The sequence below is a fragment of the Ambystoma mexicanum genome, chromosome 4p, assembly GCF_040938575.1.
Source record: "Ambystoma mexicanum isolate Mex_15411 chromosome 4p, UKY_AmexF1_1, whole genome shotgun sequence".
NCBI lineage: Eukaryota > Metazoa > Chordata > Amphibia > Caudata > Ambystomatidae > Ambystoma > Ambystoma mexicanum.
In genome coordinates this window covers 1,280,791,921-1,280,804,626 of record NC_090927.1, presented here as the reverse complement: position 1 = coordinate 1,280,804,626, position 12,706 = coordinate 1,280,791,921, and the positions used below count along the sequence as shown (strand labels likewise).

The 12,706-nt window shown below is 51.0% G+C and overlaps 1 protein-coding gene across 1 annotated transcript in view; it reads right to left on the bottom strand.

Annotated features, from left to right (window-relative positions):
- LOC138453804 (zinc finger protein 11-like) overlaps positions 1–2,983 on the bottom strand; it is a 2,054,811-nt gene extending 2,051,828 nt beyond the window's left edge. The window contains exon 1 of the mRNA XM_069606980.1: positions 2,671–2,983. Within this exon, the coding sequence (XP_069463081.1) occupies positions 2,671–2,709 (39 nt within the window). The 5' untranslated portion in view covers positions 2,710–2,983. The remainder of the gene's footprint in view (positions 1–2,670) is intronic.
- Between the last annotated feature and the right edge of the window lie 9,723 nt (positions 2,984–12,706).

Below are 12,706 nucleotides of genomic sequence, written 5' to 3'. Positions count from 1 at the left end.
AATTGTCAGTCGACTAGGAAAAGGGGAAAACCCGGCAGACTTTCTCTCTAGAAGGCCGTGGGAGGGGTGCACACCAGAACCCTCCGTGGTGTACAGGTATCTTCGGTACCTCATTCAGCAGACCGCCTCGAAAGGGATAGACGACGGGAGGATTGCTTGGGAGACCGAGAATGACAAGGCGTGCTGAATCATCTGTGAAGGAGTGGAGTCCGGCATGTGGAGAAAGGCGAGAGAGAAGGGGAGAGACGCTGGTGATCCAGTGCACAACGAGGTTGAATGCCTGGTACAGGTGAGGGATTAGCTGGCACTTTCGGATGATCACCTCCTTCTGAAAGACTGCAAGCTGGTAATTCTGTCAAAATTACGGGCGAAAGTCATTGAGCTCGCCCATGAAAACCATAGAGGAATGGCGTCAACTAATCGCATGCTACGCCAAAAGATCTGGTTCCCCTGCATGGACTCCATGGTTGAGGAAGCGCTAAAGTCCTGCCCCACGTGTAGCCTCATCACGCCTAACCGACACTCAGAGCCTTTGAACATGTCAGAACTTCCACAAGGGATATGGGAAGCGCTAGCCGCTGATTTCTTCGGGCCCATCGAAGGAGGGAAGTACGTGCTTGCGGTAATGGACGAGTATTCCCAATATCCCGAGGTGCAGCTCATCTCAACAGCCACTCATCACGTCATCCCGGCGCTGGACCGCATCTTTTCTGCTTATGGGATTCCAATGGTGCTCAAGACAGACAATGGTCCCCCATTCAATGGGCATCAGTTTACACAGTTCGCCAACTATATGGGGTTTCACCATCGGAAGGTAACCCCCTTGTGCCCTCAAGCCAACGGAATGATAGAACGGTTCATAGCCAACTTGAAAAGGGCGCTCCAAATAGCAAAGCTCATGGGGCAACCCTACGAACAAGTATTGAATCAGCTGATGCAGGACTACCCGGGCACTCGCCATAGCACCACTGGGAAAACACCTGCTGAGGTGATGTTTGGAAGAGACATCCAAACAAAAATCCTGCAGGCCTAGAAGGGTGACCCTGCGCCGGACCTAGACAAGGAAATCAGGGAGCGAGACAATGCTGCCACGGAGCGCATGAAAGAGTATGCAGACCTCCACAGTTGGGCTAGGATGCCCCAGTTTGAGGTGGGAGACATTGTGGCAGTAAAGCAACCCCAGACTCACAAACACACCTCCATTTTCCAGGACAAACCGTTGTTCGTAGAAGAAAGGATCCATGGTCACGGCACAAGGTTCGGAAGGTTCCATCACTCGCTGCTCATCCCACTTCAAGGGGATCCCACTATTGGGGTCACGACGGCTGAGTGGGTGAGTGGTCGTCCCCATCGACTATGCCTCAGACGAGCCGTATCAGGGAGACCAAAGAGACACAGAGGAATAGGACAGGAAAGCCCCGGTGAGTGTGAAACTACAGGGGGCTCTCCAGAGGCCAGCAGTGCAAGTCTGCAGCGTGTTTGGAACAAGCCACGCCGCTGGATTGAAGAAATGGGCTAGAAACCCCACCAGATGTCCACCTGTTGTGAAGGTCTGGTGACTGTTTAAAAAGGGGGGAGATGTCACATTGACGTCCCCATGGACACGGGGAGGCGGGTGGTTGGGGCAAGAGAAATGACGGGGGAAAGTAAGTGACGTGCTGGGGGGGAGGCGGGGCAAGGGCAGAGTTATGTTGGAGTTAAATAAAGTATACGTGTTGATTACAGCTCTGTGTCCCTCATTATTGGAAGTGCGCCATCCGACTGCTAGGCCCACCCACAGCCTAAACACAAATATCTGCTATTAGCACTGCCTCTTTGTCGAGTGGCCGAGGGGTAGCAAGGACAGGTCGAGGGGGAGCCAGGGGTAACAGCTGCTACCCCTGGCAACCCCCAAATGACATTCCTGGGTACCCTATGCGTACCTTCTCCTTGCCTGCACTCTGTCTCTTATATCCATGCGTTGAGCACCTGTTCACTGTGTGAAACTGCTAATGAGAGTTCTAGATCTATGCTTGGACATTAACACCTTTTGTATACGGTTACTGATCTGTCTCCTGCATACTTTTCTCGTGGCTGTCATTACTTACGTGGACTTTGAAAGGCCACTTGTTTATTTGCTTGATTCCAGCATGGATAAAGGGGGCCAGGGGACTTTGAGGAACTGCCCATGCTTACTTTTTCGATGCCTGAGCAATGTATCGAAATATGTATTCTGTCTGGGATTGGGGCTGCGGGTGAAGAGATTATTAGATCACTTCATTTCTTTAGATTTGAGGATGGCCAAATCTGTACCCTGCTCACCAAAAACCCTTAAAATGCACCTGCTGCCAATGGGGATGGAAGCAAGTACTTATTAATTGAGGGACTGCAATGTAGTCTTGAGATCCTGAGCAACTGCATATTCTAAGATGATGTGTCCTGGCTATATTAAATACTCGACGCAACCGCAAAATTAAAAGGTTTGATAAAACAACATAACAATTACTTTGAATGTGCTCGTATAAAAAAAATCGTCCCATGAAGCAACAGTCTGCATTAATCCTAAATTGTTCACCCTGTCCGTTTATTGTGTTCGTTCGGCCTGGGGGTAATTCGAGCTATAATGAACAAAGAACAAGTCAACTCGTCTTCGTTTTAAAACACGTAGATGTTTTGCAGACCATAACTCACCTCTGTACCCTGCTGGGACACTTCTCTCCCGAAATTCATGGCAATTTCCCAGTTGATCGTTTTGTATAACTGACCAGTCAATGGGCAGGATCAAGGCAGCAGCAAGAAGATACTCCCTTTCCAAGAACGAGAGGGAGGCCGGCGTCCAGAAAGGCACACACACAGCGCTGCCAACTGTAAAAAAAATCTTCCAAAATATAAAATCCCAAAACGCTGCCAGATAAAATCGCTATCAAAGGTGGAATCGTTAATGAACATGCTCAGTAAGGAAATATTAATCAAGGACGCTCTTTCTGAGAACCGTTACGTTGATCTTCTGAGCATGCTTATTAGGTTACACTGCTTCTCTGCACATGCTCAAACGGCGCCATAAGTAAACTTGTGTTGTCTTCGGTGTTCTGCTACCAGACCAGACACTACCCGGTTCCAGGGCTTGATTTGTGCTGGTGTTTGGCGATGCTCAGTCCTGGGAGATATTTTGGGGCTGTGGCTGAGCACCGGCACCTTCCGTAGTGTTGTCATACATAAAACATGATCACGCACTAGCATATATTTTGGTAGTGACCGTAAAATGTAAAAAAAAAAAATGCCGCGTTAAAGGCTTCACTGTGTGCTAGACAACCATGCACGCCGCCCAGAGCATGCCATGAATTTATAACTTCCCCTGTCAAATCGGCAGGTCGGGAACGGAGCTCCATTAAGGACGAATTTACTTTCCAAAACTGGTCAGAGTTTGAAGCACACGCTGAGCAGTTTTGGAAAGTGGTACAGACAAGGGTAACTCGGAGGTAACCGTGGTAAAGGGGAAACCTTTTTTGGGGCATGGCATGTGACACCTGCCATTGGCACGTGTCAATTGTAGTGGTGACATGCAGTGGCACGTGTCACTGGCATATGACACATGCCATATTCGGCTCCTACCCCTACTGTGGCGTCACCCCAGACTGTTCTTGTCTAACATACATGCTCCGAACTGGTGTATTTGCACGCTGTGCAGAAAGGGAAGCCTGCTCCCGAACAGACAGAAATGCAGAAAACGACAGAAACTTCAATTTTTTTGCTGACTAAGGACCCCATAAACTGTTTTTTTCCGTTCAGGTAAACTCCGTATTTCATTCCAGGAAAGAAAAGTACACTACAAAATCGGGTGTTTTCACCCGCTTTTGCGACTCAAATGGTTGAGAGCTATGCCCTACCAGACTGTTCTTGTCTAACATACATGCTCCGAACTGGTGTATTTGCACGCTGTGCAGAAACGGAAGCCTGCTCCCGAACAGACGGAAATGCAGAAAACGACAGAAACTTCAATTTTTTTGCTGACTAAGGACCCCATAAACTGTTTTTTTCCGTTCAGGTAAACTCCGTATTTCATTCCAGGAAAGAAAAGTACACTTTAGGAAGAAGGGAAAGGGAAAGCAGCACGGAAGGAGCGGCAGCAAGAAATGGGGAGACAGGCAAGAGAGAAGAATGCTGAGATTAAACGGAATGAGAAACAGAGTATGGACAGAAAGAGGTCAGGAAGGCAAGGTATTACATAAGGCCACCGGGAATCAAAAGCATCACAGACAACTACTATGAAATATCTGATTTTTTTTGTTAGATATACTTATTGTTATGGTCAAACAATGAGTCGTGTAAAAAGCGCTGCGTAAATAAGGCACATAGAGATGGGCAGTTTATGTCTGTTCTTTATTATCTCAATCTAACTGAAACATTTAGGGGTAACCAGAGGACAGGGTCCTTCTACTGCATTCACTAAACACTAACAGGCCGATACATGGAATTAATGTGCGCTGAAAATTTCCGCACAAGCGTGCAAAAGCGTGCGAATCGCAGCACAAGTGCATAAATCGCAGCGAAACCCGCGCACAGCGATTCATGGATGTCCGTGCACGTGTCAATCGCTGGATGTGCGCTAAAATCCTGCGTGGCGCACGCTGGCGCACATGTCTCCAAACAGCATGCGCTACGCGCACAGCGAAAGAGCACATAGCGCAGCGCACACAACTAAAGTAGGCGGGACCGGGGGCGTAACACGTGGAATGGGGAACAACGCGTGAAAATGTGGGTGTCACGGGGGAAGTACAGGAGCCAAATGCGCGGAACGCCCACGCGCGCATCTACAACACGTATTCATGGAATCGAATGGGGCCAATGCGTGCACCAAAAAAGACGCGCTAATCCGGAAACACGTACGTCAGCAGGAAGCAGACGTACGTGGACCCGCGCTGCATAAAAGTGCGCGCAAACAACAAACAAGTTCATACGCCAAGATGAATATACCGTTCCTCGCAGCAGTGGTTGTGGGATACCGCAGGAGGAGGATAGTCAGGCCCAGAATTTTTACACCCAGAACCAGCCTTTTTGGGATGCCTGATGACCAGGTGTATAGGAGGTACAGGTTTCCACCTCACATAATACTCAACCTTGTGAGTGAGTGGGAGGATGACCTCACATCACCCACCCTGTGCTCCCAAGCACTGAGCCCCTTGGAAAAGGTGCTCAATGTACTGCACTTCTTGGCCACTGGTTCATTCCAGCGGACAACTGCCATAGTGGGGGGGACTCACAGGCCACGCAGTCACGCTGCCTGCACCAGGTGTTGGCCATCATGACTGCACGCCCATCAGTCCGCAGGCACATATACCTGCGCAGAACACTTGCAGAAAGGCAGGCTGTCGTCCAGGATTTTTACGGGGTGGCACACTTCCCCAAAGTGCTAGGTGCCATTGACTCCACCCATGTGGCTCTACGTCCTCCCAGGGCAACGGAACACATCTACAGAAACCGCAAGCACTGGCATTCCATCAACGTGCAGGTAGTATGTGATGCCAAGGGAATCATCACCTCAGTATATGCCAACTATCCAGGGTCCACCTATGATAATTTCATATACAGAATGTCAACCCTAAACCGGGACCTAGAAGCTGGGCGGCATGGTGATACATGGCTGCTTGGTGAGTATAAATGCCCCTGCACATGCATGCATGTCAGATACTGAGTAATGTCACAACCCCACTAATGATACCCATCATCACCTCCCCAGGGGACAGTGCCTACCCACTGAGCACCCACATGATGACGCCAATTCGGAACCCCACCACACCACCCGAGGTAAGATACAACACAGCCCATATTGCAACCCGGGGCATAATGGAGCGCACATTCGGAGTGCTCAAGTCACGCTTTCGCTCTCTTGACCGCTCTGGTGGGCAGCTGCTATACGCGGCCCCAGTAGTGTGCAGCATGTGTCCTGCACAACGTTGCAACACGCCGGGGCCTGCCCGTGGAAATGGTGGTGCCCCCACATCCCCAACCACAAGCACGGCCACTGCGCATGGGAGGGGAAAGGGCATGTGGTAAGGCAGCCCGTACGCAGTTGGTGGCTAATTACTTCAGCTAAAATCACAACCCTGTGGAGTGCACACAGCCCTGGCACATACCAACTGACAATCAATGATGATGACATAAGGGACAGTCAACTGTCACAACCATACCAGCTTGAGATTGGTCACCTGGAATTGTTATATTGGGCCTCATTCCGAGTATGGCGTTAAGGGATAGCGGCCACCGCTAACGAGAGCGGTGGCGGTAATCCCTTACCGCCATACTCCGAGTTCCCTTAGCGCCATGGTGCTTTTAACACCTGCTTTTAGCAGGCGTTAAATACCATGGCGCTAAGGGACCTTGATGTTAATTACGCCACCGTAATTTACGGTGGCGTAATTGACGCCTTCCCCACTCCCATTATGCCCTATGGGGCAAGAATGGGAATGGGGAAGGGTAAATGGGGATTGGGGAATTACCGCCCCGCCAACCTTGGAATGGGGCGGTAATTCCGCCAACCACCAAGGCGCTGCCGGTCCGGGTACGGCGTCAACCAAGGCGTTAATAGCGCCATTGGTTAGCGCCGTACTCGGAATGAGGCCCATTGTGTGCATCCCTACCTGCCGAAAGACAACCAATGCTGTGTCACAAAAAAACACACATTTATGCTGCATGAATGACTACCCCCTTGCAAAATACAACATGAAAATAGCACCATGTCACCCAACCCCTCCCCAGCTCCGCCACCCAACACACCATGGCATGTCATGCAATGTGAAAGCAAACGAAGCAATGCACAAGACCTGACACAAGTGTCACAAAGTGCACTGTCCCAAATGGAAACTGCCCACACACAATATGCTCCCAGTAATCAATAACAAACAGCACACATGAACAAATACTCACCACCAACACAATACAGCAACACACCATGAAACATTGCAAAAACATGACAGTACTAAGTCAAAGTAGTGGTAGTCTTACAACCTGAATAAGCCAGCACATCGACCCCTTCCATCTGTAGAGTGTTGCTGCCACGCAAATGTGTCAGTGTACTCCATACAACATGAACTCCATCTGCAAAGGAGACAGCCTTGTGAAGACATGAGGAAGGAACATGCAAATTAGGAGGAAGACATGGATGCACGAGCACATATCAATACATCATGCAGTGTACAATACAACAATACCCACTAGGGATGTACACACAGTATTGACTACAGACTGCCCACACAGCTTGTGGGAGCCGAATGTCACTGTGTAAGTCACTGTCAATTGGTCACACCCTTTGCAAGCCCATGGAAACGGGAAGCAGGAGGGGTGTGTGTGTGACAAACCCAAGCATTTAACCCAAACTCAGGACAAGCCTGCATGTGCCCAGCCAGAATACAGTGGATGCCCACGGGAGCCACACGAGGCAACACACTGTAAAAAAAAAAAATTGCCATGTGAGGGCCGGGGGGGGGGCACCCAGTAGGTTCAAGGACAGGGTGCACACCAACACCCACCTGCGTGGATGTTGCGAGAAAAAAAAAATACCTCCATGGGCTCATGGCCTGCACGGCTATGTCATTGTGGGAGAATTGCTGTCGGTCTCTTCACCCTCTGCTGCTGCATCAGGATGTGGTGGCACTATGGGAGGCAGCCCACGCAAAGCCCTGGTATGGTCCTCCATGGCAGCAAGCATGCGGGTCTGGAAGGTCTGATTCTGGAGGATAAAAGTGCGGAGATCCCCATGCAGCACGTCACGGGTTGCCTGCACTTCTGCACGCATGGCCTTGCGGGATGCCTGGATCTCCTCACGTGTTGCCTGCAGCTCAGCTGAGAGCGAACGTGTGAGCTGCTCCAGCTGCTGTTCTGCCCTAACATTTCGGGAAGCCTCAAGTTCAAGCAGACTCTGCCTGAGGTTATGGAGTTCCACCCTCAGAGCTTCCCTGTGGCCCTGTGACTCTATTGATATGGATTTGCGCAGAGTCTCCAGTGCCGCCCGTCGGTCCCTGTTCGACGCCAACATGTCTTCCCTGTGTGATTGGCAAATGGAGTCTGTTGCCTGCTGTTGTTGCCCCATCTGCCTTTCAGGGGGGATAATGGAAGTGGCCACCCTCTTCATTGCCTGAGCCATCATTTCTACTGATGCTGACTGTTAGGTTGCCATACCGTACATGGAGTTTTCCCATACAGTATTGCCTGGTGGCGCACGGCCACCGCGTCGGCGGGCACCACACCTGTTTGGGGCAAGGCGATCTGCACTTTGCTGTGCTGGCACTGCCTGAGGCTGCAGGACTGCATTCCCCCTCTGATCTGCTGGCCCAGGAACAGTATCAGATGCTGTGGAGTGTGACCCTGCATCCGTAACCGCCAAAGGCGGACCTACCAACACTGACATCCCCATAGAGGGTTCTACCCCTGGTCCAGGTGGGTTGGATAGAACAGAATCCCTGCCAGAAGCACTGACCTGTGACAGCACATAAGTCTCATCATCCGACTCAGCACCTGAGTAGAGGTCTGCGGAGCTGCACCCAGAGGCACCCCTCGACAGTATGGTCTGCAGTACCAAAGTATTTTCACCCACCACTACACCACATCCCCCACTGGTGCCTGGTCGTGTCTGAGAATCCTCCTGGGTCTGCACCATCTCCTGAACCTCACCAGCATCAAGTGTGTCGTCACCTGCAAAAACATGAAACACAAGAAATTGAAACAGGCATGACCACCATAGCACACACATAGGCCTGACAAGATAGAGATACTGTACATGGTTAACACATGTCCCACATGACCATAACCCTGGCATGCATGCACTGTCAATGATTCTGAAGGGGAGTCAAAAAGGCAGACAATGAGGACACCAAGATGCAAAAGCAACATATTCACAGCATGTCGTGTAGCACTGGCATCACACATCAGCCTGTGAGTGGCATGTCCAATACACATACATGACACATGTCAGCACACAGATGTCATGTAGCATAGCCATGGTAAATTAGACAACTACAGCGATGTGTCAGTGAATGAGTACTGTCACACATCCATGTCACATGGACATGATGAGAAGATTAATGCAGAATAGTGTTGCAAAATATGCATGTGCCGCACACTGCAACACATCCAGTGTACAGTTAGACAGTGATTGTAGGCAGATGTACACATCAATGGTTGGTCACTTCAACATGACAGGAAACAACTATCATGTTTCACATGCAAACAGGACCTAAAAATAAATTTCAGCAAGCCAATACTCCCTCGCACTGAATGGTTTAAACATTCAAATAACCAGGTAACTAAAGTGGCACAATGTGGGGTGTAAAAAATGACAGAAGCATGTCACATATGTGGCATTAGGGATGAAAAAAGCATATGAAAAATGGGATAATCTAAACAATCAGCCTGAATGAACACAGAAAAAATCAGAATAATGTTGTTGCAAGATGATAGTTCAAGTGCAACAGCAGTAATGTGGGGCTAATTGGCTACTGTGTGCAGAAGGGATACTGTCATACCCAAATCAAAGGCACATGAATGGATTGGAGGAAGCACATGGGTGACCCATTACACTCAGGAGTACACACCCTCACCTGGCACTCAATCAGAACCCGGCACCCAAACCACATACACATGGATTACACACACATCCATGGGCACTCATCGGACAATGCCTCGTAATCAGGTAGCTATCCCACGCCTTGGATCTGTTCCTCTGTGACGAAGGTCCCAGCAACAGACTCATGTTCAGTGAGTTTGTTGTCCTCTGGTGGACACCCACCGCCAGTCACCAGAGTAGCGCTATGATTTGAGGACAGCTTGTTCTTTGCTCTGCGTTTCAGGTCATTCCACCACTTGTAGCAATCATCAGCTGTGCGCCTCACAAATCCAAGGGCACTTATGCGGTCCGCGATGGTCTGCCAGTGTGCCCTACGTTGACCAGGTGTGGTCTTGCACCCTGCAGTCACCACCATTTGGCGGCTATGTGCCGACACATAGGTCACAAGTGCATCAAGTTCGGGGTCATTAAAGCTAGGCTTCCTTGACGTGCCAGACTGTGTAGCCGTGTCTGGGGTCTCCGCCTGTAGTGCCAGAGCACCCTTCTTCCTCTTCTTCAAAGGTGGAGCAGAGCCTGAGTGGCTTGCGCCGCTCTGGTCAGTAGGGGCAGAAGCGCAGGTGGACTGGGTACTGGGCGTGTGCGAAGGCACAAAGACCATAGGTCTTGGTGCAGGCATTGGCTGAAGTGTGATGTTGGCAGGGGCAACGTCAGTTTGATGGACCAGGACCGACCCCTGCAGCCTCCCCACCCTGCCTGCTTGGGGCAGCAGATGACAACGCTGCCCCAGATCCACGTGGCCTGGTGACACCAACTTGCACCGGCACACGTGGCTTAGACTTGCTGACCTGGAAGTCAGCCTGGGAGTCATCCTGTGCCGGGTCAGGTGCCGCAATGGGCTGGTGTCATGCTTGCGCCATGGGCGCATCCATTTACGCTCAATATGGACTATTTGCTTATCATTTATTTACAACAGACTCCAACAAACTACGTATACCACAATGCACCTGGCTACAAACATCGATTCCTGGCTGTTCCTATTTGTCATCAAAGGAACTACACCCCCCAGAAGCCCTAGCGACTTGCCCTGCTTCCACCAGCCTAGGAACAGAAAGGGAGGTGGCCGATTGCCTGCAGGTGTGCTTAGCCAGGTGCAACCAATTAGCCTGCCTCTGTGCTGGGCTAGGCAGTATAAAAGGCTGCTGCCTGCAGTGGCTCGGCCTCTTGCATTGAGAGTCCTTCCTCCACCTTTCGCGTCTGTCTACGGATCCTTGTATGCTGTTTACCATCACTCCTGCTTGGACCCTGCCTTACACCCTGCTGCCTACAGCCCTAGCCTTTTGGGCTCCCTGCCTCAGTCCAGCTCCTCTGGGCTCCCTGCCTTGTTGCTTGCTCCACCCTGCTGCCTCCATCCATAGCCTTCCTGCTCCCTTCCTCACAGCCCTGCTCCTCCGGGCTCTCCACATTGCAGCCGATCACGCTCTGCTGCCTTCCAGTCTCCGCCCTTGCCCTGCGGGCTCTCTACATTGCAGCTGATCACGCTCTGCTGCTTTCCAGCCTCAGCCCTTGTCCCCTGGGCTCCCTGCTCTGCAGCCTGCCTCACTCCGGCTGCCTTAGCCCTTGTCCTCTGGGCTCCCTGCTCTACAGCCTGCCTCACGCCGGCTGCCTTAGCCCTTGTACTCTGGGCTCCCTGCTCTGCAGCCTACCACACTCCGGCTGCCTTAGCCCTTGTCCTCTGGGCCTTCCTACTTTGCAGCTTATCACGCTCCGCTGCCTACTACCTACCTTTTCCGCTGGGTTCTCGGCCTAGTAGCCCTCAACAGTCCTCTGCTACCTTCTTCATTCAGCGACCCTGCCCCTCAGGGTTCACTCCTTACTGCCGGCCCTTCTGGGATCCTTGCCGTGCAGTCTGCTTTACTCTGCTGCCCTAAGCCCTTTTCCTCTGGGATTTCTACCTTACAGTCCTACTCCTGTGGGCTTACTCACTGCTTTCCTGCTCCTCTGAGCTCTCAACCTTGTACCTTACTGTCCTCTGCTATCCTATCCTGTTACTCGACTTTCCCTTCATATCCTTCTGCTAGTTTGCTATCACCTCCTTTCCTGGATTTGTCTGTAGTATCTTCTCTTGTACTGTTTGTAGACCCTTTTGTACAGAGCTTGTCTGTTGGTTCCCATCAGTCAACCTCTGCCCCTTCCCTTGTCTCGTTTCTACATTACAGACACCCATAGCTGCTGTTCCAAGTCATGAGCAAACAGCGTGGGCCTGTGTTATAGCAAACTGTGCAGAAGGCTAGAGTATTTCCAAGGTTCGTGGAATACTCTTTTCCTATATCTGCATACACCCCAAGAGGGTATTCATTCTGTATCTTTTCCCTTGCTACTCTTGCCTACTCTTCGTTCTCTTTCCTTTCCGCTGTGTGTGTTCTTATCTGTCCACTTTATTTGGCACAACCACCCAAACCCCTTCTGGGTGTCCTGTGCCACTCTTAATAGAGTGCCATCCTTGACAGCTGGTCCAACAAGGGCTGAGTTGGGATGGTGTCAGCCACGTTTCCCTCAACCATGGGGGGATAGCATGGGTGTCCCTGATTGGTCCTCCACACATGGGGGTCTTAGGGCACCCTGCAAATCCTGGCCACGACCCCTACCATCCCCACCACGCCCACCTTTTGGAGGTCGGCCACCTTTACCTCCCTTACCGCTTGGTCGCCTCCCAACCATGGCACTGATGTTGTTGTGAGTATGGGAGTTACAGTAAACAATTGTCCTGGGCAATTGGGGGTGAAAGGGGTAGGGTACAAAATGGAATTCGTACCCTAGTGCTCTAGCTAGGCTGTCTGTGACCCCTGGTGGAAGATGACGGGTCACGCAACGCACAGGCACCCCAAAAACAAAAAGTAACGTGCACGCAACCCCTCATAGACCACGTGCGTGGAAAAATGAACCCGCACTACACTGTGGCAACCAGAAACACAAAAACAAGTGTACACGTGTTACACAAAGCCTACAATGACCTCTGAAGGGGTACGCGACACACGGGGCAAGCACAGTTGGTAAATGTGTGCGCGACTCTCCGTCTGCCTGGAAAAATAACGGGAAAAAAACACCCCCGCCAAAAGAAGAATTGTACGCTGTCTGAGGAGACAGGACAAAAGAAGAAGTGAACGCTGT